The sequence below is a fragment of the Melopsittacus undulatus genome, chromosome 7 (genome assembly GCF_012275295.1).
Source record: "Melopsittacus undulatus isolate bMelUnd1 chromosome 7, bMelUnd1.mat.Z, whole genome shotgun sequence".
NCBI lineage: Eukaryota > Metazoa > Chordata > Aves > Psittaciformes > Psittaculidae > Melopsittacus > Melopsittacus undulatus.
In genome coordinates, this window is record NC_047533.1 from 472,725 (window position 1) to 500,699 (window position 27,975).

The 27,975-nt window shown below is 59.8% G+C and overlaps 2 protein-coding genes across 2 annotated transcripts; one reads left to right on the forward strand and one right to left on the reverse strand.

Moving 5' to 3' along the window:
• The first annotated feature begins 821 nt into the window (after positions 1 to 821).
• ADISSP (adipose secreted signaling protein) lies at positions 822 to 9,601 on the forward strand. The gene is made up of 6 exons (XM_034064865.1): positions 822 to 881; positions 1,823 to 1,938; positions 3,974 to 4,116; positions 6,255 to 6,387; positions 7,872 to 7,994; positions 8,996 to 9,601. Exons 2-6 carry the CDS (start codon positions 1,920 to 1,922, stop codon positions 9,094 to 9,096), a joined length of 519 nt encoding a protein of 172 aa, XP_033920756.1. The 5' UTR covers positions 822 to 881; positions 1,823 to 1,919; the 3' UTR covers positions 9,097 to 9,601.
• A 1,447-nt stretch (positions 9,602 to 11,048) lies between these two features.
• On the reverse strand, positions 11,049 to 25,367 carry HSPA12B (heat shock protein family A (Hsp70) member 12B). The gene is given in 14 exon segments (XM_034064832.1): positions 11,049 to 11,700; positions 13,219 to 13,322; positions 13,979 to 14,237; positions 15,245 to 15,349; positions 16,122 to 16,208; positions 17,443 to 17,614; positions 18,577 to 18,693; positions 18,785 to 18,889; positions 19,505 to 19,691; positions 19,977 to 20,101; positions 21,256 to 21,324; positions 21,326 to 21,357; positions 23,409 to 23,471; positions 25,314 to 25,367. Coding segments are annotated over 13 exon segments (2,040 nt in total). The 5' UTR covers positions 23,452 to 23,471; positions 25,314 to 25,367; the 3' UTR covers positions 11,049 to 11,065.
• Between the last annotated feature and the right edge of the window lie 2,608 nt (positions 25,368 to 27,975).

The following is a 27,975-nucleotide window of genomic DNA, read 5'->3' on the forward strand; positions in this document are numbered from 1 at the left end:
TGTAGGATATGGGATATGGGATATAGGATATGGGATATGGGATATAGGATATGGCATGGGATATAGGATATGGGATGGGATGTAGGATATGGGATATGGGATATAGGATATAAGATATGGGATATGGGATATAGGATATGGGATATGGGATATAAGATATGGGATATGGGATATGGGATAGGATATAGGGTATGGGATATGTGATATAGGATATGGGATGGGATATAGGATATGGGATATGGGATATAGGATATGGGATATGTGATACAGGATATGGGCTGGGCTGAGCCATCCCTGCCCAGCTGCCCTGCCCGGGCCCCATCCCGGTTCCCATCACCCTGCAGCCCCCCCATGGATCCGGGATGAGCCGAGGGGTGTCAGGGGCAGCAGGGACACGGCTCCTGCCCCACATCCACCCCATGGACCGGCCCCCGAGCCCTCGGTGCTGCCTTTTGCCTGTTTTAACTCGAATTAACCCCAAAACAGGGGGTTCCCATCCGTGCCCACACCTCCGGAGGCTCCGCCTGTCGCGACATGTCATCGTGATATCGCGATAGGAGCCAGGACGATAACAATGATCACGTGTTGCCATGGCAACCGCATCACTCGATAAAGGGGGTACCCCCACCTGCCCCTTACCCCCGCCGCTCGCCTCCCATTGGCTATCCCAGCCCCTAGCCACGCCCCTTAGAGGCAGCCCCGCCCCTTAGTGACGACCAGGTAGGCGTGGCTAAGTGGGCGTGCCCGCAGAGGTATGGACCAATGGGAACGCGCGGAGGGTGTGTCGGGGCCAATGGGAGGGAGGGGGCGGGTCCCGGTAGTGGGAAGCGGGGAGCAGGGAGCGCAGCAGCGGCGTCGGTGACCGGGACGCACCGGACGGGGTGAGCCAATGGGGATGGGAATGGGAATGGGAATGGGGATGGGGATGGGAATGGGGATGGGAATGGGAATGGGAATGGGAATGGGAATGGGAATGGGAATGGGAACGGGAACGGGACCCTCAGGGCGGTGACACCGGAACGGAGACTACCGGGGGGGGCTCCTCCGGTGCGGTCACTGCCCCATGGCCGTGATGGGAGCACCGGAACCGGGGGGGGCACCGGAACCGAGGGGGGGGTGGGAGGGGAGCACCGGAACCGGGGGGGGACAGGAGGGGAGAACCGGAACCGGGGGGGGCAGGAGGGGAGCACCGGAACCGGGGGGGGGGCAGGAGGGGAGCACCGGAACCGAGGGGGGGGTGGGAGGGGAGCACCGGAACGGGGGGGGGCAGGAGGGGAGCACTGGAACCAGGGGGGGCGGTGTCTGCCGGTTCGGTACCGGGGGGGGGCCCCGTACCCTGGGGCTGCGGCATTGACCCCATCAAGGGCAATGGGAACCTGCGGGCTCCGCATCCTGGATGCGTTCGGGTGTTCCCGGTGGATCCCGGGGGTTCCCTGTGAGTCCCGGTGTTCCCCATCCCGTTCCTGAACCCACATCCCGTTCCTGCTCCCCCGGTCCCGGTGTACCCATCCGAGGGGTGCTGATGGGGACCCCCCGTTACGGGGGTGGGGGGGGCACAGCCATCGGCAGGCCGGAGATAGCAGCGATTCCCATGGGAAAGGGATATGAGGGGTTCCGTGTTGGGGTCTGCAATGTTCCCACTCAGCTCAGGGCCCCCGTGTGGAACGGGAACGGGGAAACTGAGGCACGAGGTGGTTTTGGGGGTGAATCCCCCTTTTCCAGGCAGGAAAACCGGGATCTGATGGCACAAGAGCCTGGAGCTGGCTCCGTCCCACCACGGGCTCTGCCTGCTCCTGCCCATCCCTGCCCTTTCCCTCCCCAGCTCCGGAGATCCCACAGGATCCCATAGGATCCCATAGGATGGCCTCATCCTGCCCCTGTCTGTGAGGTGCGGAGCAGGGACGGTGCTGCGGGGGCTCATGGCCACGGCCAGCAAGGGTGAGTCCTGCATCCCTATCCCTTGTTTCCGTATCCCATCCCTGCCCTGGTCCCCGTTGGATGCTCTGGGATCCAGATCCATATGGGAGGCTACTGAATCCCAATGGAATGCTGTCACCCGTATCCCATTACAAGCCATAAGGAGCATCCCCCGAGGCGCTCATTGCATAGGGGGGTCCATTGGGTACCAGCAGCGCTGCTGTGGGATGCGATGGATGCTCCCGGTGTATCCCAGCCCCATTGGCTCTGGATGCTGGGGGGGGGACCCCAAAGCGCTGTGATGTGGGGTGCCCCGTGTGGCAGCACCGAGACAAAGCGTCTTTGTGCTGCCGATCCCTCCTCCTTTGTGTGCTCCAACCTCCTTCCCACCGCTGCATCCCATAGGATTCCCCGCTCCCGATGGCTCCATTGGTGGCAATGGCAAAGGTCTGGGAATCTTGCTCCCAGTGGCATCATTGGGAACAGGGATTGGGGCTTCCCTGCTCCCAGTTCTTCCTTGGGAACACTGGGACCCGAGGACCCTCATTCCCTGCTGGAATCCACCCCCAAGGTTTGGGATTCCCATTGGCACATGTGATGCAGTCACCCCCTGCTGTGGGTCAGAGCCCCCCAAGCCAGCGGGTCCCAGTGCCCCCCATAGCTGTGGGAGCATCCGAGATGCAGCTCCCATGGTTTCCATGCCTGTTTCCCGGCAGGAATTGGGGTTTGGCTGCTCCGTTGGGATTCCCGATGGGAGCTCACCCATCCCTGCAGCTCTATGGGATCCATGGGCTCCCCCTGCCCTATGGCACCGGCTGGGGGCTCCCTCTGTGTCCCCATTCCCAGTGTGCAGGGATGGGATGGACAGAGCCGGGTCATTAAATCCCAGCACAAAGAGCCTGTTCCTTAGGGATACAATCTGCTCCCGGCTGCTGCCATATGGATGCGGCCGGATGGGGGGGGCTTGGGATGGAGAGCATGGATTTCCCTTGGGAAGTGCCATTGGAGGAGTCTATGGGGACCTCACTGTCCCCATCCTGGTGCCGGCCTGGATTTGGGGTATCCCATGGGATTTGATGCCCTGTGACGTGTGGGATCCCTTCCCTTGGGATGCTGCCCTTGTCCCGTCCGTGTTCCCTGCCTCTGTATCCGCTCATCCCACTGCTCTGTGCTGGGAATGAGCAAATGGGGCTGAGCACAGGGGTTGGATGGACCCCAGAGCCTTGGGGCAGTGCTGGTGGCTGATCCATGCTGGGGATGTGGAGCTGGGGATGGAACTGGGGATGTGGGGATGGAGGTGGAACTGGAGACATGGGGATGTGGAGCTGGTGATGTGGGGATGTGGATGTGGGGATGGAGCTGGGGATGTGGGGATGGAGGTGGAGCTGGGGACATAGGGATGTGGAGCTGGGGACATAGGGATGTGGAGCTGGTGATGTGGGGATGTGGAGCTGGGGCTGGAACTGGGAACATGGGGCTGTGGATAGAGCTGGGGATGTGGGGATGGAGGTGGAACTGGAGACATGGGGATGTGGAGCTGGGGATATGGGGATGTGGAGCTGGGAATGGAGCTGGGGATGTGGGGATGTGGAGCTGGGGACATGGGGATGTGGAGCTGGGGATGTGGGTTTGGGGCTGGGGATGTGGGGATGGAGGTGGAACTGGAGACATGGGGCTGGGGATGGAGGTGGAGCTGGGGATGCAGATGTGGGGATGGAGCTGGGGATGTGGAGCTGGGGATGGAGGTGGAGCTGGGGTTGGGGATGTGGAGCTGGCAGGTGTGGGGCTGGAGGTGGAGCTGGGGATGTGGGGCTGGGGATGGATGTTGGAACAGAGCTGTGTCTGTGGGACCGGGGCTGTTGATGCTGCTGTGGGTGATGCTGTGGGTGATGCTGTGGGTGCTGCTGTGGGTGATGCTGTGGGTGCTGCTGTGGGTGCTGCTGTGGGTGATGCTGTGGGTGCTGCTATGGGTGCTGTGTGGGTGATGCTGTGGGTGCTGCTATGGGTGACACTGGGGTCCCTGCCCACAGGGGTGACCCCATCCTCCCCCATGCAGGCAGCAAGGCCAAGGGGGGCTCTGTTCGCTTCGCCCCAGTGCAGCCCCCCGAGGGCTCCCATGGCCACGTCCACTTCCCGGAGCAGCTCCATGACTCGGCTGTGATGGTGACACAGGAGGGGGACGGCAGCTTCCTGGTGAAGGTGGGGGATGGGGGGGGGTCCTCATGGCTCCGTCTCCATTGGTTTTCCAGCTTGGAATGTTCTGGTCCCATTGTGATAATGGGAACGGTGCTGTTATCCCCATGGTTTACAAAGGGAGGACTGGGAGCATCCCTATAACCGCTGCATGTGGCTGCTCCCGGTGCTCCGGTTCACCCGTTCCCCCCGTTCCCAGCACTGGGGCAGGTTTGGAGGTCCCCATTCCCAATGGGATGAACTGGGAGGCACTGGTCCTGCTGCACCCATGGGGGGGGGGGGGCGGCAGCAGCTCCTGTGCCTGTTGTGGGTGCCAGGGCTGAGCCGTGGGTGCTCACTGCTCCCATTGCCACGTGCAGTGAGTGTGGGCACCCGAGCGGGTGGTGCAATGGGGACAACCAAGTCATCGCTTAATGACACTGAGGGATTCATCCTGGTGTGGGGCAGGTTCACAGCCATGCACACAGCGGCTGCCAGCCCCATCCTGCAGCCCCTCAGCCCTGCATCCCACTGCTCTCCATTCACAGCCCCGCATCCCATAGCCCCGCATCCCACAGCCCTGCATCCCACATCCCTGCATCCCACATCCCTGCATCCCACAACCCTGCATCCCACAACCCTGCATCCCACAGCCCCGCATCCCACAGCCCCGCATCCCACAACTCCGCATCCCACAGCTCCATATCCTGCAGCCTTGCATCCCTGCATCCCACTGCTCTCCATCCACACCCCTGCATCCACAGCCCCACATCCCACAGCTCCGCATCCCACAGCCCTGCATCCCACAGCCCTGCATCCCACTGCTCTGTATCCCACAGCCCCGCATTCCTGCATCCCACTGCTCTCCATCCGCAACCCTGCATCCACAGCCCTCCATCCACAGCCCCGCATCCCACATCCCTGCATCCACAGCCCTGCATCCCACTGCTCCATATCCCACAGCCCTGCATCCCACTGCTCTCCATCTGCAGCCCCACAGCCCTGCATCCCACAGCTCCGTATCCTGCAGCCTCGCATCCCTGCATCCCACTGCTCTCCATCCACAGCCCCGCATCCCACTGCTCTCCATCCGCAGCCCTGCATCCCACAGCCCTGCATCCCACAGTCCTGCATCCCACAGCCTCGCATCCCTGCATCCCACTGCTCTCCATCCACAGCTCCATATCCCAGAGCCCCACATCCCACAGCCCCGCATCCCATAGCCCTGCATCCCACTGCTCCATATCCCACAACCCTGCATCCACAGCCCCGCATCCCACAGCCCCGCATCCCACAGCCCCCCATCCCACAGTCCCTCATCCCACCCTGCAAGCTGGACCAAAGGGAATGGGTCTGGAGCACCGCAGGGCTTTGGTGTCAATGGCTGTGATGGGCACCACTCTTCATCCATCCCCGGCAGTGCCCAAAGCCAGGCCTGGACCAACCTGGTCCAGCGAAGCTGTCCCAGCCCATGGCAGGGATTGGGACTGGATCTAACCCCCTTCATCCCAAACCATCCCTGTCTCCATCCCATCCCAGAGCCCCCCCCGCTCTGAGTCAGTGCCTGTTCTGGGGTGGGTGATGGGATCCATCCCTCGATCCCACATGGAATTGCTCAGCAATTGCCAGGCTGTGGGTGGGATGTTGTTGTTTCCCCTGTGCCGTGCACCGGCACCCGGCACCGCACGTGCCATGCTGGGAATGATGGGGGGGGGGCAGCTATTCCCTATGGATCTGTTTGGGATGCTCCCCCCATCCTGTTCCCTATAGAGGGTTTGGTGCAGTGGGTGCCCTGTGGATGCGGGATGGGATCATCCTCATCCCGGCTTTGCATCCGGAGCACCTCAGGAGCCTGATCCTTGCGTCCCAATATGGATTTGTATGGACATGGACCCAGCTCAAGGGCTCTGCTTTACATCACAGCAGTGGGGAGATGACATTCCAGGCGTGTCCTTGGGATCATCCTGGTATTGAGCAGGAGCATGGCTGAGCTCATGGATAATGTGGTGTTATCCCACTCACCCCAATGGGAGCAGGATGGGTCCGGGGGGTGGGATGTGGAAGGGAATGGGGTCAGACGGGATACATCCCATATCCCATATGGCATCGTGGGATCTGTTCCCATATGAAACCATGTCCTGATCCCATTGCATGCCCCATTCCAGGTGGGATTCCTGAAGATCCTGCACAAGTACGAGATCACCTTCCTGCTGCCATGGGGTGCGGGCAGGGGGCTCTGCCCCATACCCCTGCCCAGCCTCCACCTGCGCCTCACCTCCATCACCCCCCTGCCCGCAGGTACCCCCATGGGGGGGCTGGAGGGGGGCTTGGGATGGGGATGCAGGGACAGGCATGGAGCTGCCATAGGGAGATGGATGGGATACAGGGAAAGGGGGGGGGTATGGGAAGGGGTTGGATGGAGGAGATGGGGCTGCCCCATCCCCGGCAGGGCTCAAGGGCAGGTTGGATACAGGGATTGGAGCTGGAGGAGCTTTAAGGTCCCTTCATCCCAACCCATTCCATGGCTCTGACTCCATGGGTGGGTGCCCCCAAAGCACTTCCCGATCCCAGCCTCATCCTGCCCCATCTCCCAGTGCCCATCCCTGCAGCTTTACCCTGTGCCAAAGGAATCCACATTGTTTCCATTGCTCATCCCAAGAGCATCCCATCCCTTCCCCCATGTGCCTGCACCAAGGGGCTGCTGCGGGAGCCGGAATCATGGAATGGGTTGGGATGAAGGGACCTTAAATCCCATCCAGCTCCAACCCCTGCCATGGGCAGGGACCCCTTGCTCCAAGCCCCCCATGTCCAACCTGTTCCTCCTTCCTCATTCCCATCCCAGGTCCCTCAGTCCATCCCATCCCATCCCCATCCCCATCCCATCCCCATCCCAATCCCATCCCATCCCATCCCACCCCATCCCATCCATCCCATCCCATCCCATCCCATCCCATCCCATCCCATCCCATCCCATCCATCCCATCCCATCCCATCCCATCCCATCCCCGCGGCTGTTCTCCATCCCCTGCAGCCCCATGTCTCACCATTACTCATCACCTGCAGCTGGGAGGCTGCAAGCTCTATTATCCCAGATAGGCATCAATCACCTGCGGATGGTTGGGGGCTTGGATCCGTTTGGGATGTGGGATGGGAGCAGTGGATGTGGATGTGGATGGGGACAGGGTTTGCTCCAGGAGGCACCAGGCTCATGCCCCAGCCTGGCTCTCATTGAGACCCCTTCATCACCAGCATTCCCATAGGAGCAGGGATGCTCCCAGTGATCCCCATGGAGCTGGGGACATGGATCCGCTCTGGGAACCCCTCGGCTGATCCCGTGCCCGCAGCTGCCATTGACACATCCCATTGCCTTGGGGGATGCTCAGTGGTACCCACAGCCTGGCATTGGGATCGGCAGCATCCCTGACACCTCCCCTGCATCTCTGGTGCTTCAGCATGTGCAGCATCCCTGTGCCTGCCTCCGGGTGGGGAAACTGAGGCACGGGGGTGGGGATGGAGCCCGGCAGGGATAGGGATGCAGGGAAGGTGCAGGCAGGGAAAGGGATGCAGGGAAGATGCAGGCAAGGATAGGGATGCAGGGAAGGTGCAGGCAGGGAAAGGGATGCAGGGAAGGTGCAGGCAGGGAAAGGGATGCAGGGAAGGTGCAGGCAGGGATAGGGATGCAGGGAAGGTGCAGGCAGGTATAGGGATGCAGGAAGGTGCAGGCAGGACAGGGCAGGCAGGGCAGGTGCCGGCAGCTCTCTGAGCCCCTTGCCTTCACCCAGGTTACAGTGTGAAGTGTGAGTACACGGCGCACAAGGAGGGGGTGCTGAAGGAGGAGATGGTCCTGGCCAGCGAGGCCGGCGAAGGAGCCACCATCAGGGTCGTGGTCCAAGCCCGTGTCATGGGTAAGGGGCTGCTGGGGTGGGTATGGGGTGGGGATTCCTCCCTGGAGCAGATGGGAACAGGGATTGAGCATGGGCTGCCCCTGAGACCCTCTGCCTTCTGCTGGGCTGGGGATGCTCCCTGCATCCCATCAGCCTGCCCCATGCTCCCTCATTCCCAACCCAGTTCCCACCAGTTCCCCCAGTTCAGCCCCCACAGCCACTTCCCACCTGAGAAACTGCCTAAACTGGATAGTTTCACCCCAAAATCCCCATCCTGGGGGATTTCACCCCAAAATCCCCATCCCAAGGGCTGGGGAAGGGGCACATGGAGCAGGGCTGCAGCGGGTGGCTTAAGGGCATCCCTTGTCCCCCCCATCCTCAGCCCATCCCCACTGGGGTCCCCCAGTTCACTCATTGTGTCCCCAGCCCCTTGTCACAGTGGGGCTGAGCATCATCCCCTTGCAGCCACAGTGTGCAGCATCCCTGCATCCCCATCCCCTTGGGTACCAGTATCCCTGCATCCCCATCCCCTTGGGTACCAGTATCCCCTTGGGTACCAATATCCCCTTGGATACCAGCATCCCTTGGGTACCAGTATCCCCTTGGGCACCAGCATCCCTTGGGTACCAATATCCCCTTGGATACCAGCATCCCCTTGGGTACCAGCATCCCCTTGGGTACCAGTATCCCCTTGGGTACCAGCATCCCTTGGGTACCAATATCCCCTTGGATACCAGCATCCCCTTGGGTACCAGCATCCCCTGGGTACCAATATCCCCTTGGATACCAGCATCCCCTTGGGTACCAATATCCCCTTGCGTACCAGCATCCCTTGGGTACCAGCATCCCCTTGGATACCATCATCCCCTGGGTACCAGCATCCCTTGTGTGGTGATGGTGGGATGGGGCAAAACCACGTGTGGTCCTCAAACCAGCCCAGGAGGGTGAAGCACACCCCATAGGCCCCCATGGGGGTTCTGTGTCTGTCCCCCATCTGTATCCCTGTCCCCTCCACCCCACAGACCGGCACCACGGCACCCCAATGCTGCTGGATGGGGTGCGCTGCATCGGTGCAGAGCTGGAGTACGACTCGGAGCAGAGCGACTGGCATGGCTTCGATTAGACCCTGCCTGCCCCATGAGGATGGAGCTTGTATGGGATCAGGGACAAATCCCACCCCAATCCCCCCGTGTTAATGGGATCACCGGGATCTGGGGGTCCCCAGTGCTGGAGCCTTGGGAACGGACCCACTCACTGCCTCTTATGCTGCTTTCCCCCTGCTTTGTTACCAGAGCAGCCCAGGATAGGGACATTTGGGGTCACTGGAGCCCCTCAGGATGAGGGTTTGGCTTTGGGGTGCAGAGCAGAGCAGGATCTGGATTGGAAGGGGTCAGGCCCCATGGCTGCCAATGGGACAGAGCCTGTCGGGGTCCTCGTGTTGCAGCCATCACCTTGGTCTTAGGAGCATCCTTTCCCCCTCCAGTTCCCCTTTATCCCATCCCCTTTCCCTGTTTTCCCACCAGGAAGCCCCATGGGCCACAGAGCAGGAGCAGTGGCTCAGCTCTGACAGCAACAGAGGCTTCATGTGCCTATATATATAGATATAAATATATAGATATATATATACATGTATGTGTGGGGGTTAAGTACAAACCTATAGAGGTAAAGAATAAACTGGAGCTGGGGGGCGGGGGGGACTGGAACCCAGTTCCCCCCCCCCATGGAACCCACTGGGAGCACTGGGGCTGGTGCTGCAACCCCATTAAACCCTATGGAGTGCTCTGGGGGGACAAGGGACACCCCAAGCCCCCAAAGGCTGCATGAGCCTATCCCTGTGTGGGGATAGGGATGGGGATAGGGATGGGGATAGGGATGGGGATAGGGATGGGGATGGGATGGGGATAGGGATGGGGATAGGGATGGGGATAGGGATGGGGATAGGGATGGGGATGGGGATGGGATGGGGATGGGGATAGGGATGGGGATGGGGATAGGGATGGGGATAGGGATGGGGATAGGGATGGGGATGGGGATAGGGATGGGGATTGGGATGGTTCCAGGTGGTTCTGGATGGGGTGAGGTGCCTCATGCTGCAAAGCCCCATTGAAAGGGGGTCCGGGCCCCCCACTGTGTCCCTGTCCCCATCCACACTGGGCTGCACTGGGGGGATGCCAGAATCGATCCCTATCAGATGAAGATGGGTCCAGGATGTGGTGCTGGGGCCTCACGGGTGCTCTGGGGCACGACCCACACTTGGGGGGCAGCCTGAGCCTATTACTAATGGTCCAATCCCAGCCCATTCCTATGGGAGACACCGGCTCCAAGAGGAGCATCTGTGGGGTGCCCCATAGTGGAGGCTCTACAGGAGGGGCCTGGTGGCAGCTCAGTGTCTGCTTCCTTGCATCCATGGGTGGCCCAAAGGACCAGTGGTGTCCCAGAGCACCCATGGTGCCCCAAAGCATGAATGGGGTGTCCCAAAGGATCTGTAGGGTGTCCCAGAGCACCCATGGGGGTCCCAGAGCATTAATGGGGGGTCCCAGAGCACCCATGGGGGTCCCAGAGCATGAATGGGGTGTCCCAAAGGATCTGTGGGGGGTCCCAGAGCACCCATGGGTGCCCCAAAGCATTAATGGGGTGTCCCAAAGGATCTGTAGGGTGTCCCAGAGCACCCATGGAGGTCCCAGAGCATCCATGGGTATCCCAAAGCATTAATGGGGTGTCCCAAAGGATCTGTGGGGTGTCCCAGAGCACCCATGGGTGCCCCAAAGGACCAGTTGGGGGTCCCAGAATACCCATGGGTGTCCCAAAGCATTAATGGGATGTCCCAAAGGATCTGTGGGGTGTCCCAGAACACCCATGGGGGTCCCAGAGCATCCATGGGTGTCCCAAAGCACTAATGGGGTGTCCCAAAGGATCTGTGGGGTGTCCCAGAGCACCCATGGGGGTCCCAGAGCACCCAGGGGTGTCCCACAGCATTAATGGTGTGTCCCAGAGCACCCATGGGGGTCCCAAAGGACCTGTAGGGTGTCCCAGAGCACCCATGGGTGCCCCAAAGGGGGGTCCCACATCCCCCATCCGGCCACCCCCATTGCTCAGTTAGCCAAGAAGTCAATGGTTGCCCTCACGGTCTTGGCCGTGCTGACATCCACGGCCGTCACCTTGATCTCGGTGTCACCAAACTGCATGGACGCCCGGATCTCCCTGCGCGCTCCCATGTGCCGGCACTGCCGCTCCAGCTCCAGGCTGACGGTGCCGCAGCGGCGCACGCCGGGGTCGGTGATGTACCGCGCGCTGTCATCGGCGCTGCAATAGACGTTAATGACGGTGCGGCGCTGGCCCGGCCTCGCCGGGCAGTAACTGCGCTCCACCACCTCTCCCAGCGCCACCGACTGGTCCACGGCCACGAAGCGCTCGAAGACGTCGGTGCACCACATGCGCCCGCCCTTGAGCAGCAGCTTCTCGCGCGGGTGCTGCCCCTCCACGAAGCGGTTGAGGACCCCCACGCCGTAGGACAGGGGCGAGCGCCGCACGCGCACCACGGTGGGGTCGAGGCCGAAGAGCACGGCGCCCTTGAGGATGGTGAGCCCCACGTCCTGCGGCACCAGCACGCGGCACACGGAGCCGAACGCCTCCTGCGCCGCGCGCTGCAGCATCGGGGACTCGGCGAAGCCGCCAACCAGGAACAGGAACTTGATGCCTTGGACCTCGGGTTTCTTGAGGAGGGCGTCTGGGGAGGGAGAGGATGGGGGATGCTGTGGGTCAGGGAGGGAAAAGGGGGGACGACCTTGAAGGTTATTGAGTGGAACCATTGAGTTCAAGGCCAACCATTGAGGACATCAAGTCCAACCATTGAGATCATTGAGTTCAATCACTGAGATCAAGTCCAACCACTGAGATAGAGTCCAACCATTAAGACCAAGTCCAACCATTGAAATCATCATGTCCAACCATTGAGGTCAAGGCCAACCACTGAGATAGAGACCAGCCATCGAGGACATCAAGTCCAACCATTGAGATCATCGAGTCCAATCACTGAGATCAAGGCCAACCATTAAGATTAAGTCCAACCGTTGAGATCAAGTCCAACCACTGAGATAGAGACCAACCACTGAGATCATCGAGTCCAGTCATTGAGATCAAGGCCAACCATTAAGATTAAGTCCAACCATTGAGATCAAAGCCAACCATTGAGATCAAGGCCAACCACTGAGATAGAGTCCAACCATTAAGACCAAGTTCAGCCATTGAGATCATCAAGTCCAACCATTAAGGTCAAGGCCAACCACTGAGATAGAGTCCAACCATTGAGGACATCAAGTCCAACCATTGAGATCACTGAGTCCAATCACTGAGATCAAGGCCAACCATTAAGATTAAGTCCAACCATTGAGATCAAAGCCAACCATTGAGGTCATGTCCAACCATTGAGATCATTGAGTCCAACCACTGAGATAGAGTCCAACCATTAAGACCAAGTCCAGCCATTGAGATCATCAAGTCCAACCATCAAGATCAAGTCCGACCACTGAGATAGAGTCCAACCATTGAGGACATCAAATCCAGCCACTGAGATCACCGAGTCCAACCATCAAGATCAAGGCCAACCATTAAGATTAAGTCCAACCATTGAGATCAAGTCCAACCACTGAGATAGAGTCCAACCATTAAGACCAAGTCCAGTCACTGAGATCATCAAGAACAACCACTGAGATCACCAAGTTCAACCGTTAAGATCAAGTCCAACCATTGAGATCAAGTCCAGCCAATGAGATCAAGCCCAGCCATTGAGATCACCAAGTCCAACCATTAAGACCAAGTCCAACCATTAAGATCAAGTCCAACCATTGAGATCATCAAATCCAACCATTAAGATCAAGTCCAACCACTAAGATCAAGCCCAGCCATTGAGATCAAGTCCAACTTTTGCCCCTACCCCAGTGATGGTGGGAGGGTATCTGGCTCCCTGAGGACAAGGGGACCCCTCAGCAATGCCTGCTCCCCCTCAATACACCCGGTGTGAGGTGGCCCTGCCCTCGGCTACCGGATCAGTAGCGGGTACAAGGAGATGCTCAACAAGACAAGCCCCATCCCTGGCAGTGCTCAAGGACACAGGGATTGGAGCAGCTGCTCCAGTGGAAGGGGTTGGAGCTGGATGGGATTTAAGCTCCCTTCCACCCCAACCTATGCCATGATTCCTCACTTCCTCCATCCCAACCCACCCATTCCTGCCTTCAGGAATCCCTACCGATGTGCTTGATGATCTGACTGATGGTGGGCTGGAAGAGCTCGCTCATGGCCTCGGGTGACATGCGCAGCATCCCTTGTGATGACCACTTCACGAAGTTCACACTGTTGAGGGACAGAAGATGTGGGATTACCCCATATGGGGCTCCCCATCCCCACTTGGATCCCCCATCCCCACTTGGATCCCCCATCCCCATGTCCCCCCATCCCCACTTGGATCCCCCATCCCCACTTGGATCCCCCATCCCCACTTGGATCCCCCATCCCCATGTCCCCCCATCCCCATGTCCCCCCATCCCCACTTGGATCCCCCATCCCCGCTTGGATCCCCCATCCCCATGTCCCCCCATCCCCGGTTGGACCCCCCATCCCCACTTGGATCCCCCATCCCTGGTTGGATCCCCCATCCCCACTTGGATCCCCATCCCCACTTGGATCCCCCATCCCCACTTGGATCCCCCATCCCCACTTGGATCCCCCATCCCCACTTGGATCCCCCATCCCCATGTCCCCCCATCCCCACTTGGATCTCCCATCCCCACTTGGATCCCCCATCCCCCCTTGGATCCCCCATCCCCACTTGGATCCCCCATCCCCATGTCCCCCCATCCCCACTTGGATCCCCCATCCCCACTTGGATCCCCCATCCCCATGTCCCCCCATCCCCACTTGGATCCCCATCCCCACTTGGATCCCCCATCCCCACTTGGATCCCCCATCCCCACTTGTACCCCCATCCCTATCCCCCCCGGGGTCCTCACTTGCTCCTCCTCATTGCCGTCTCCACGCTGTGCCCGCGGTGCTTGCGGTAGAAGTCAATGAAGGAGAAGGGCAGTGAGACGTTGATGGCGCTGGCACGCGCCGGGGCGGCCGCGCGCTTCCGCGCCTCGAAGGCAATGCTCAGGTCCACCCAGGCCGCCGGCCGCTTGGCCTTGAACGTGGAGATGAAGTCGGCCCCGAAGATGCGGCACAGGAGCTGCTCGAAGGCCAGGTCTACCCCAACGGCACCATAGGGACCTCCTGTGGGGACAGAGTGATGGATGGGGCAGTGTCCATGTGGTAAATGCAGCCTCATGTTCCCCCATCCCCATGTTCTCCATTCCCGTGTTCTCCATCCCCATATTCCCCATCCCCATGTCCCCAATCCCCATATCCCCCATCCTTATGTTCTCCATCCCCATGTCCTCCATCCCCATGTCCCCCAACCCCATGTCCCACATCCCCATGTCCCACATCCCCATGTTCTCCATCCCTATGTTCTCCATCCCCATGTTCCCCATCCCCATATCCCCCAACCCCATGTCCCCAATCCCCATGTCCCACATCCCCATGATCCCCATCCCCATGTTCTCAGCATCCATCCCCCATCCCAGCATCCCTGTCCCTCTTTGTCCCCCATCCCATCATCCCTGTCCCACCATTTACCCCCCTTATCCCAACACCCATCCCATTGTCCCCCCATCCCATCATCCCTATCCCCGCATCCCTATCCCAGCATCCATCCCCCATCCAGCATCCCTGTCCCCCCTTGTACCCCCATAACCCAACACCCATGTCCCACTCTCACCCGCATCCCAGCATCCCTGTCCCCCTTTGTCCCCCATCCCATCATCCCTGTCCCACCTTTTACCCCCTTATCCCAACACCCATCCTATTGTCCCCCCCATCCCATTATCCCCGTCCACCTTGTCCCTGCATCCAGCATCAGTTCCTCATCCAGCATCCCTGTCCCCCCTTGTACCCCCATAACCCAACATCCATGTCCCACTCTCACCCCCATCTCAGCATCCCTGTTCCCCTTTGTCCCCCATCCCATCATCCCTGTCCCAACTTTTACCCCCCTTATCCCAACACCCATCCCATTATCCCCCCATCCCATCATCCCTATCCCCGCATCCCTATCCCAGCATCCCTGCCCTTCTCCTCTCTATCACCAGGTGGCGCCACGACCTCACGGGTACCACTCAGGGACCCCCCCCCCCCCAATCCCCCTTATAATGGGGTCCCCTTTTGGGGTCCCCCCTCACCCGAGGCTTTGTACAGCTCCTTTAGGGTTCCTTGGGGCTTCTCGATCTGATGCACGGTGAGGTCCACGGTGCCCCCCCCGCAGTCAGCCACGATGTACCTGTCACCTATGGGCAGTGCCTATGGGGTGAGGGGGGCTCCGACCCCATAGCCCATCACCCTGCATCAGGCCTGGTCCTTTGGGATACCCACCCCATGGGCTTGGAGCAACGGGCTCCGCCCGTTGCTCCAAGCCCATGGGGTGGGTATCCCAAAGGATGCTTCCCACTGCTCCAAGCCCATGGGGTGGGTATCCCAAAGGATGCTTCCCACTGCTCCAAGCCCATAGGGTGGGTATCCCATGGGATGCTTCCCACTGCTCCAAGCCCATGGGGTGGGTATCCCAAAGGATGCTTCCCACTGCTCCAAGTCCATGGGGTGGGTATCCCAAAGGATGCTTCCCACTGCTCCAATCCCATGGGGTGCGTATCCCAAGGGATGCTTCCCACTGCTCCAATCCCATGGGGTGGGTATCCCAAAGGATGCTTCCCACTGCTCCAATCCCATGGGGTGGGTATCCCAAAGGATGCTTCCCACTGCTCCGAGCCCATGGGGTGGGTATCCCAAAGGATGCTTCCCACTGCTCCAAGCCCATGGGGTGGGTATCCCAAAGGATGCTTCCCACTGCTCCAAGCTCATGTTATCCCAGTGGATCCAATGTGGATTTGGGATGGGGGGGAATAGGGATGCTCTATATTCCTTGGCATCACCCAGGTGATGATGTGGTGACAGATAGCATCACCCCCATGCAGGACCCTTCCCTTAGGGTCCCTTGGTGACCCATCCAGCCCATATTCCCATCCCAATGGTGCCCTTCCATGGATCCATCCCCTCTCCTACCTGCCTGCATCTCGGACCAGAGCTCCCCCATTCCCGATTCCACCAGGAATGTGCGGCTGTGACGGGATCTCCGGAGCTGTTCCCGAGCTGAGGGATACAGGGACAGCATCAGGATTGGATCCCCCCTATGCACATTGGGAATGCTGTGGTGGGATGCACTGGGAGCACTGGTTGCTAACCCGATGTAACCCAATGTAGCGCAGCCATCCTGCTGCTCTTCCCATTATCCCATAGGATCCTATGGAGCCCCACCTCATTGCATCCAGCCCTCAATGCCCTTCCCATTCCCGGGTGGAGTTTCCTCTGTTCCCCCATCACCAAAGCACCCGGAAGGGCAGGAGCTCTTTGGGAAGTGGGGTTATCCCGGCCTGGTTTCAGCACACCGGGATACACATGGAACCCCATTTCCATCCTCCTCAGCCTGGGATGCAGCTCCATCCATCCGGATGCGGCCCCGGCCCAGACAAAGGCCATGGGATGATCCCAGCTCCAGGACACACAAAGGGGGAGCATTCCCAGAGGGGAATCCATGGGGGGATCCTCTCCCCATCCCAATGTTATGGCATCGATCGGGATGGGATCGGGATGGGATTGGGATGGGATCGGGATGGGATGAGGATGGGATTGGGATGGGATGAGGATGGGATCGGGATGGGATCGGGATGGGATCGGGATGGGATCGGGATGGGACTGGGATGGGATCGGGAAGCTCCTATGGAGGCGCTGGGGTGGTCAGGGCCAGGAGGAGGTGCTGGGAGGGATCCAGGGTAATTCCAGCTGAGGCAGCAGAACCGGGAATGCCGGGAAAGGGAATGGGAGAGGCCTGGGGGGGATAGGGGGGAAAAGTGGGAAGCAGCATCCATGGGCTCTCAGTTGCTCCCTTGGCACAAGGCCCCATTCATCCCTGCCTCAGTTTCCCCATAGCTGGTGATGCTGTGGGTCCCTGTGCTGCCGGATCCATCCCTGTCCTTGCACTGAGGCTTTCCCTGGATCAGCCTCATTGGATGAAGTGCCAGAGACAGGAAAACCATAGGGAAGGGGATGGGAGAGTGGGAAAGGGCCCGGAGCGGAGGAACTGGGATGGAGCCATCACTGCTTCCCAGCTATGGCTCTGCTCCATCCCTGATGCCAAATGGGAAGCACATCCCAGGAGCTCACCGGGATGCTCATCCCTGTGGGAATGCCCCCTTGGAACAACAGGACCCAGCCCTGGGGCTGTGGGACCATCCAGATGGATAACCCCACACTGGGGTTATCCCAGTGCTCATACTGGGACCTCGGGATGGGAGTGGGGCCGATCCCATCTCCCGGTGCCGCTCACCCTGCCGGAAGCTGGAGTCAATGGGATGCTCTGGATCCAGCCCTGGCCCCGTGGACCTGCAGCTCAGGTCGATCAGTTGATGGAGCCGGAGCTTCCTGCAGTAGATGGAGGCGGCTTCAGGCTCCAGCGCGATCAGGAGCTGCTCCGGGTTCTCCGGGGACACCAGCCCGGCCTGGAGGGATAACAGGATATAGGGATGGAGATGGGAACATCCCATCCCTGCTCATCCCATCCCTTCACATCCCATCCCTGCACATCCAATCCTGCACATCCCATCCCTGCACATCCCATCCTGCACATCCCATCCCTGCACATCCCATCCTGCACATCCCATCCCTGTGCATCCCATCCTGCACATCCCATCCTGCACATCCCATCCTGCACATCCCATCCCTGCACATTCCAACCTGCACATCCCATCCCTGCACATCCCATCCTGCTCATCCCATCCCTGCACATCTCATCCTGCTCATCCCATCCTGCACATCCCATCCCTGCACATCCCATCCCTGCACATCCCATCCTGCACATCCCAACCTGCACATCCCATCCCTGCACATCCCATCCTGCACATCCCATCCTGCACATCCCATCCTGCACATCCCATCCCTGCTCATCCCATCCTGCACATCCCATCCTGCTCATCCCATCCTGCACATCCCATCCCATCCCCGCACATCCCAACCTGCACATCCCATCCCTGCTCATCCCATCCCTGCACATCCCATCCTGCACATCCCATCCTGCACATCCCATCCCTGCACATCCCATCCCTGCACATCCCATCCTGCTCATCCCATCCCTGCACATCCCATCCTGCACATCCCATCCTGCACATCCCATCTTGCACATCCCATCCTGCACATCCCATCCCTGCCCATCCCATCCCTGCACATCCCATCCCTGCTAATCCCATCCTGCTCATACCATCCTGCTCATCCCATCCCTGCACATCCCATCCTGCTCATCCCATCCCTGCACATCCCATCCTGCACATCCCATCCCTGCTCATCCCATCCCATCCCATCCTGCACATCCCATCCCTGCACATCCCATCCTGCACATCCCATCCCTGCACATCCCATCCCTGCTCATCCCATCCCACCCCCCACACACTCCCATCCCATCCCTCACCCTATAGGCCGCCTCCCTCATGAACTGCTTTGCCGGCTGCTTCCATATGGCCGGCACGGTGATGACCCAGCGGATCCCATCCCGCTCCGGCAGCGCTGGGCACTGCTCCTTCAGCTCCTGTGGGCAGGGATGGAGCTGATCCCACCGGGATGGGATGTGGGAAGCAGCTCCCATATGGGGAGCAGGGCTGAGGGTACCATGGCCCTACCTGCACCGCATGCTGCTTGAAGAACCGGAGCGCGTGGGCAAACACCTCCAGCGCCGGCAGCTTCTTCCCATTGACGGCTTCCAGCTCCGTGCTCATGGTGAGCTCCTGTAGGGAATGGGAATGGGAATGGGGTCAGGGAGCACAGAGGAGCTGGGGCTGCCCCATCCCTGCAGTGCTCAAGGCCAGGTTGGACACAGGGGCTTGGAGCAGCTGCTCCAGTGGAAGGGGTTGGAGCTGGAGGAGCTTTGAGGTCCCTTCCACCCAACCCATTCCATACTCCATGCCCCATGATCCATGCTCCATGCTCCATATTCCATACTGCATGCCCCATGCTCCATGCATGCTCCATGCCTGATACTCCATGCTCCATGCCCCATTCCCCATTCCCCATGCCCGATGCCCCATGCCCCATTTCCCATTCCCCATACCCCATGCTCCATGCTCCATGCCCCATTCCCCATTCCCCATGCCCCATGCCCCATTTCCCATTCCCCATGCTCCATGCTCCACACTCCATGCCCCATTCCCTATGCCCCATACTCCATTCCCCATGCCTGATGTCCGATGCCCCATGCCCCATGCTCCATACTCCATACTCCATGCCCCATGCCCCATGCCTCATGCCCAATGCCCCATGCCCCATTCCCCATTCCCCCTGCCCCATGCTGGATGCCTCATTCCCCATTCCCCCTGCCCCACACCCGATGCCCCTCTCCTTACACTGGTGCTGTGGATCTTCATCTTGAACTTCTCGAAGTAGAGCCACTCTCTGGCCTCCTCGGGGTCCAGGTCATGGTAATAGTCCCTGGCAGTGTACCCGAAGCTGTGGAAGGCTCCGTCAGGGCTCAGCAGGAGGCTGGTGGGGCTCTTCTGGTTGGCCACCCCTGGGTCCCCTCCTTCCCACTTCCTGCAAACAGGAGCCGTGAAGCTTGGGATCCGCTCCCTTCATCCCATGGGGTACGGAGCGGGTCCAGGTGCATGGAGCTCTGCACCCACCCTGTCCTGAGGGGGACACCCCATGGGTGATGCAGGGCACCCATGGCATCCCCATGGCATCCCTATGGCATCCCCATGGGCGATGCAGGGCACCCATGGCATGGGTGACACAGGGCACCCATGGCATCCCCATAGCATCCCCATGGCATCCCCCTGGCATCCCCAAGGCATCCCCATGGCATCCCCACGGGCTCACCTCATCATGTGTATGGTGTCGGGGTCGCTGCAGAAGCTGAACGCGTACCCGCTGGATGTGGTCCCGAAGTCTATGGCCACCACCACAGAGAAGGATGAGGTTTGTTGGGAGCGAGAATCGCTCCTCTGGAACACGAGGGAAGCACTTTGGGATGGGGCCTATCCCAATGGGAGGCACCCGAATGGGGATGGATCGGGAATGGGTTCATCCTCCCTGGACCAAGGGATGTACTGATGCCGTATCCGGATCATGGAGCAAAGGCTCTGCTGGCATTGGGCTCCATAGGGATGCTGTGATTGTTCCTAGAGCTCCATAGGGATGCTGTGGTTGTCCCTAGAGCTCCATAGGGATGCTGTGATTGTTCCTAGAGCTGTATAGGGATGCTGTGGTTGTCCCTAGAGCTCCATAGGGATGCTGTGATTGTTCCTAGAGCTCCATAGGGATGCTGTGGTTGTCCCTAGAGCTCCATAGGGATGCTGTGATTGTCCCTAGAGCTCCATAGGGATGCTGTGATTGTTCCTAGAGCTCCATGGGATGAGGGATTGGGATGGGGCTTGGAGCAGTGGAAGGTGTCGCAGCCCATGGCAGGGGCTAGAACTGGGTGAGCTTTAAGGCCCTTTCAACCCAAACCCTTCCAGGATCCCATAGTTGTATTTGCAGCCGAGATTCCCAAACCCTTCCCTGCTCCCGATCCCTGCCCAGGGATCCTCATCCCACCCCATGGATCTCCCAACTGATCCCTTCCTGACCCCAATGCCCCATAGGGGGGTTTGCTGCTGCTTCCTCCATCTGATGCTCTCCTTCCCCCCCTGTTGCTCCCCATCCCTTGTGTCCTGACGGATGGAGGTGCCAACGGGAGCGTGAGGCCACAGTGATCCCTGTATCCATACCGGAGCCTCCCAAGCGTGCGGGATGGACATGGGAAGCTAAGAGCCCTCATTAACATTTAACACATCCCTTTGCCGGGTGCAGGATGCAGCCGAGCATGAACAGAGCCACAGGAACACGGGTGCGGAGCTTGTCCCTGTCATTCCTGAGGATGGGAATCGGCTCCATCCCTGCCTCCATCCTCCCTTTGGGATGTGCAGCTGAGTTAGACTGACACTGATGCTGCTGCTCCTCTCCTGCCCCCTCCATCCCATCAATGCCTAAAGGATGCCCTAGGGTCCAACTGCCCCATCCTTGGGATGCTCTTTGGGATGGAAACGGGGATGGGAGGCAATGGGGGTGACCACTGATAGGGGCAATGAGAACAGACCCAGGCCCCCCCATTCCTTACCGGTGACTGGGAGGGCGTCAATGGGGCGATGCTGCAGCTATCATGGGGTGTCTCCGGGGAGCCGGGGGGGGGACGGTGTGGGGCAGCGCTCACCATTGGCACCTATGGACACAGAGGGACAGGGATGGGGATGGAGCAGGACCTGGATCCTCCTTGGGATGCTTCCCTTAGCACACGGCATTCCCTTGCTGGGATGGAGACATCCCAATGGGATACAGACACTGATCCCAGTGGGATTCCTATAGGGCAGGTATGGGCATGGGGGGGTTGATCCATGTGTAGGGAAGGAGCCAACCAGTGCCATAGGGAGCCCCTTGGAGGTGGTGCAGGAACCGGTTACACTTGGTGCTAGCACTGGGGAGCCCATGGGCATCCCTCTGGATGCCTATGGGGGGATAGGGATGGAGAAGGGCTCCAGGAATCAGGAATCTCCTCCTCTGTGGCCTGGGGACATCAGCGCTTATCCAATGGGAAGATGCCACATCCCTGGTTCAAGGGCAGGTTGGACACAGGGCTTGGAGCTGCTCTATGGAAGGGGTTGGAGCTGGAGGAGCTTTATGGCCCTTCCCTAAACCATTCCATGGATCCGGGTGTCCTGGCTGAGGCTCCATGCGCTGGCATGGGCAGGATCGGGATCAGCATCCCCTCCATCACCAGAGGGAAGCAGGGATCATCCCACTGCCAGCCCAGTGTCCCCATTGCCCCTGTGGTCCCTGTGGATGGAGGTGCTTCCCCTATGGAAGAGCCAAGCAGGGCGGGATGGATCCTGCCCCATGGCTCGGAATGGGATCAGGGAAGGGAGCAGCCGGGTCCCATTCCTTGGAGCTGACAATGGGAGTCAGGCCTGGAGCAATGGGGACATGGAGGATCCCAGAGCATCCTGCATTGAACCAAGGCAGCCTCATCCCATCAGTAATGGGATAATTCAGCTCCATAAGGACTGCAATGGATGCCAATGGCAAACAGCTTGGATCCAATGGGAATGGGGGAAAACTTGGGATGAGAGGTGCCCCCCTCTGACTCCAACCACCTCTGTGCCTGCTCCGTCCCCCATCCTTATCCTGGATTCCTGGCTCTTCCCAGCCATTCCCGGCCCCATGGAGCCGCCTCTGCTCCGCTTCCCACATGGTTCCCATTAGCAGAGGGGGATTAATCACCATGGATGGGCTCCAGCTGCTCCAGGATGGGGGCTGGAGTGGGGCCGCCGTTCCCAGAGCTTATGGACACAATGGGAATGGGATGGGGGCTCGAGACCATCCAATCACCCCATGGCTTCCATGGACCCACACCGGGATGCTCCGTGCTGGGATGGGGGCGATGGGAGCAGGGATAAGCAGGACCCAGCTGCACTCTATGGGAGGTGTGGGGCTGGAGGAGGCTCCTCCGTCTTTCCTTATGCATCCCAATGCATCCCTGTTTAGCTCCCATATCCCTCAGGCAGCACAGGAGCCCCAGAGCCTGCACTGGGGATGCTCTGGGACCCCCAACAGCAGCAGCCGTGGGGCTGGGGCTGGACCAGACCCCCCCATCCTGGTGCTGGGCTCCCAGTTCATCCCAGTGCTTCCATTCCCTGCATCCCTTGGCACATCCCGGTGCCAGGATCCTGCTTTGTCCCGTGCCCCCCCCACTGCTCCCCATTGGGATGCGCCTCCGGTCCCTCCATGTTCCATAAGTGCCTTTTGCTGTATCCGTGTCCGTGCCATGAATATTTGATCCCTGACAAACAGGAATATCCCTTGGGATGTCTCCATGTGCCATCTATGGGGGGTGGCCGGAGCCCCCCCTTTGTGTGTGTGGGGGGAAAGCATCACCCAGGTCATGCAGGGAGATGAGCAGGGCTCGGAGTGTGGGGCTCCATCCAGAAGGGAGCATCATTCCATGGGTCTGGAGCCAGCATCAGTGTGTGGGGTTTGGGATAACAGTGATTTGGGGGACCCCTGGTCTTGCCATCACCCCCATGCTCAGGTTGGTGTTGGCTGCATTGGGGCTCCTCAGTGGGGATGGTTCTGGTTACCCCCATGTAGGAACAGCACTGGGGGCTTCCCATAGGATGGTGACTGCAATGGGGAGGAGAAGGGAGAGGGCCCCGGGTGCATATGGACAATGGGGGTGATGGGGACAGGGACCCCCCAGATCCCTGGTCCCAGCCTTACCCAAGTGCAGGTTCTGCATCCCAGGCTCCAGCAGCATCGCCATGGTGGGATCCTCTTCCAGGGCTGCAAGGGAATGGGAGGGATGATGGGATGAGGGATTCCATCAGGGATGGGGGCAGGATATGGGGAATGGCTTTAACCCAACACAGGGGAGGCTGAGATGCTCAGGGGGGTGAGGAGACCCCACAGACACCTGGGTTGGAAGGGACCCTAAATCCCATCCAGCTCCAACCCCTTCCACTGGAGCAGCTGCTCCAAGCCCCTGTGTCCAACCTGGCCTTGAGCACTGCCAGGGATGGGGCAGCCACAGCTTCAACCCATTCCCATGTCCCACCACCCTCATAGGGAAGAACTTCCTTGTATCCCATCCAGCTCTTCCCTCTCCCAGCTGGAAGCCCAAGCTCCTCATCCCATCCCTGCATCCCTTGTCCCAAGCTCCTCATCCCATCCCTGCATCCCTTGTCCCAAGCTCCTCATCCCATCCCTGCATCCCTTGTCCCAAGCCCCTCTCCAGCTTTCCTGCAGCCCCTTTAGGCCCTGGAGCTGCTCTGGGGTCTCCCCTTCAGGACCCTTCCCTTATCCAGGCTGCCCCATCCCTGCTCCCATCCTGCCCCAAAGGCCCGAGGCAGGAGACCCCTTCCAGCCCCATGGAGCAGTCCCTGCCCGGCTCCGGCTGCTCCCATCCTGCGGATCCATGGGCTCAGCACCAGGCTGAGCTCATCGGGAGCGGCCTCAATCCTGGCCAAGCCAAACCCAATCCTGGCTCCTGCCCTCGGCTCCTCCCTATGGGCTATGGATGGGCTCTTCCTGCCTCAGGGATGCTGTGATCCCATGGCCCAAGGGTCCTGCAGGGAGGGATATGGGTCTTGCATTCCTGGTGTCTGTTTGTCCCACATACCCCTTATGCTGCTCTGGGATTGGGGGAATAACCCCAGTTCTGCCACCCCAGCCCTATGGGGCTATGCAGGGATGTCCTTTGTATCCCCATCCGTGGGGCTGGAGCATCCTGCATCCCACTGCTGTATGGTGCTGTCAGGGAGTGGGGGCAGAAGCAAGGCCCTGGGCTATGGTGACCCCATGGCTTCAATCCTGCCCCTCCAATGCTATGGGAAGGTCTGGACAGACATTCCAGAGCCATGGATCCGGGTCCCGTTGTGGGGTTGGAATCCTGGCCCCTGCACCCAATGCCAGGGCACTCCTGATGTCTGGGGCACCCCATGAGCCTGGCATCCCATAATCCCAGCTGGAGGGCACAAGTGGATCCCTCAGTGCCCATCAATGGAGCCCTGGTGTCCTCCAGCCCCATCCCTGGGCATTGACCACGCTGCCTGCACATGGAGCCACAGCTTCCAGCTCTGGATCCCAGTGGATCCCAGTGGAGCCCTGGTGTCCTCCAGTCCCATCCCTGGGCAGTGACCACGCTGCCTGCACATGGAGCTGCTTGAGCCACAGCTTCCAGCTCTGGAATGTGGTGGATCCCAGTGGATCCCAGTGCATCCCAGTGGACCCCAGTGAATCCCAGTGGATCCCAGTGCCCACTCCAGCAGCGTTTTGAGGCCTTCCCACCATTCCTGCCTGTGCAGGGGCTCATGGAAGCAGGGAAAGGAAACCAGTTCGGGATGGACACAGGGAGGCAGAGCCAGGCAAGGAACAGGCTCTGGGGCCTCAGTGTTGATGTGGAGCACGGACCATGGGTGGGATCCATCCCATTCCCACTGCCATGGGGTGTGTGGATCCCACAGCTCCCATCGGTGCTGTCCCTGTCCCTATGCCCCATCCCGGTGCTCTGCACCCCGCAGGATGGCACCGGAGGGTCCCCACGCACCGACCTCCCCCCCAGTATCCCAATGGGACCATCCCGACCCCCCCATTGCCCCCCACACTGCGGGGCCGGACCCCGCTCACCTCGGACCGGGTCGGGACGGGACCCTCCGCGCTCCGGGGGTGCTGAGCGGTGCTGAGCGGTGCTGAGCGGCTCCGCTCCCGTTCGGGATCGCGATTCCAGATGTGGGAGGGGGAGGGGCGAGGGAACGGCCCCGCCCCCACCAGCGATGGGAAGCGGGGATGAGGTGGGATGGGGGGGGGGGGCTCATCCCGAGGGTCCTAAAGGGGCCGGAACGGGAAGGAAACTGCCATGGGGGGGTCAAAGGTACAGGGAGAGCAATGGGAGCGTTTGGATCGATGGGGTTGGTGGGGTCTGGGGGTCATAGAGAGCATTGGGGTCATTGGGAGCATTGGGGTCATTGTGGTCATTGAGAGTATTGGGATCATTGAGGGCATTGGGGTCATTGAGAGTATTGGGATCATCGAGATCAGCTGGGTCATTGGGAGCATTAGGGTTATTGAGAGCATTGGGGTTATTGGGAGCATTGGGATCATTGGGAGTATTGGGATCATTGGGAGCATTGGGGTAATTGGGACCATTGGGGTCATTGAGAGCATTGGGATCATTGAGATCAGCTGGGTCATTGAGGGCATCGGGATCATTGAGATCAGCTGGGTCATTGAGAGCATTGGGATCATTGAGATCAGCTGGGTCATTGAGGGCATTGGGATCATTGAGATCAGCTGGGTCATTGAGGGCATTGGGGTTATTGGGGGCATTGGGATCATTGAGAGTATTGGGGTCATTGAGAGTATTGGGGTCATTGAGAGCATTGGGCTCATTGAGGGCATTGGCATCATCAAGATCAGCTGGGTCATTGGGAGCATTGGGATCACTGAGAACATTGGGATCATTGAGAGCATTGGGGTCATTGGGAGCATTGGGATCATTTGAGACCATTGGGATCACTGAGATCATTGGGATCATTATGATTACTAGCATCATTTGTATCCCTGACATGACTGGCATCATGAAGATTGTTGGGATCATCAATATCCCCAAAACCATTGGGACAATCACCGAGATCAGTGGGGTGATCACTGGGATCTCACCTATGGACCCCACACGTGGCTCCCTGCATCCCTCCTGTCCATGCACACACACTTACCTGCTCCTTCCTCCTCTTGCCATGTCCTGAGTCCCCGATCCCAGTTTGGGACTGGGAAGAGCCTGGATGTGTACTGGGCTCACTGCAGGCAGGTACAGGCAGCAGGGATGGGGCTGGGGGCTCCCAGCAGCTCTGTGTGCACACATACACATGTGAACATACATGACCATGGCATGTACACACACATGTGTGCATGCAGCACCATGGGCCAGCCGGACAGAACAGGTAGGGCTGCAAGTGCCCATTGTACTGGGGCTGTACTGGAACTGTACTGGGGTTGTGCTGAGGCTGTACTGGGCTGAACTGGGGATTTAAGGGAGCTGGACTGGGACTTAAACAGAGCTGGACTGGGGCTTTACTGGAGCTGTATAGGGGTTATACTGTGGTAGTACCGTGGCTTTATCTGGGCCTGTACTGGGGTTTTAGTGGGGCTGTACCAGTCTCTGTACTGGGGTTGTACTGGGGCAGTACTGGGGTTATACTGGATCTGTACTGGGGCTTTAGTGGGGCTGTACCAGAGCCGTGCTGGGGCAGTACTGGGGTTGTATTGGGTCTGTACTAGGGTTGTACTTGGTCTGTACCAGGGTTGTACTGGGTCTGTACTGAGGTTGTATTGGGTCTGTACTGGGGTTGTATTGGGTCTGTACTGCGGTTATACTGGATCTGTACTGGGGCTTTAGTGGGATGTACCGGAGCCATGCTGGGGCAGTACTGGGGTTGTACTGGGTCTGTACTGGGTCTGTACTGGGGCAGCACCGGTGGGATCGATGTGTGGGGCAGTCACTGTGAGGCCCCAGCCCTGGAGCCAGGGAAGCTTCTGGAGCAGAGCAGGATCGGGGGGGGGGGGGGGGGGGGGGGGCTCCGCCTGTGTTTGCTTCCCTGGCTCCGGGACAAGGATGAGGTAAGAGCTTTCCGGGAATTGAGGCAGGAGCCATGGAAGTGAGGCCGGAAACGGGAGCGGAGCCGGAGCCGGAGCCCGAGGGGGGGCAACACCGGAGCGGGGATGGTGTGTGGATGGGGCAGCAGTGTTCCCGTTGTTGGGAATGGGGCAGTGGTGTTCCCGTTGTTGGGAATGGGGCAGCGATGTTCCCATTGCTGTGAATGGGGCAGCGGTGTTCCCATTGTTGGGAATGGGGCAGCGGTGTTCCCATTGTTGGGAATGGGGCAGCAGTGTTCCCATCGCTGGGAATGGGGCAGTGGTGTTCCCATTGTTGGGAATGGGGCAGCGGTGTTCCCATCGCTGGGAATGGGGCAGTGGTGTTCCCATTGTTGGGAATGGGGCAGCGGTGTTCCCATCGCTGGGAATGGGGCAGCGGTGTTGCCATTGTTGGGAATGGGGCAGTGGTGTTCCCATGGCTGGGAATGGGGCAGTGGTGTTCCCATTGTTGGGAATGGGGCAGTGGTGTTCCCATTGTTGGGAATGGGGCAGCAGTGTTCCCATCACTGGGAATGGGGCAGCAGTGTTCCCATGGCAGGGAATGGGGCAGCCAATGGAGCAATCCCTCCTGCCCAGTTCACCCAGTTTACCCCTCCAAAGGCAGCATCCCATAGGATGAGCAGGGAACTGGTCCCTC

Bases quoted from the DNA above. Each gene is read 5' to 3' on its own strand.
- ADISSP (XM_034064865.1), top strand. The intron at 4,117-6,254 runs GTGGGGGATGGG...GCCCCATTCCAG, and splicing joins ACGGCAGCTTCCTGGTGAAG to GTGGGATTCCTGAAGATCCT. The intron at 7,995-8,995 runs GTAAGGGGCTGC...TCCACCCCACAG, and splicing joins GGTCCAAGCCCGTGTCATGG to ACCGGCACCACGGCACCCCA.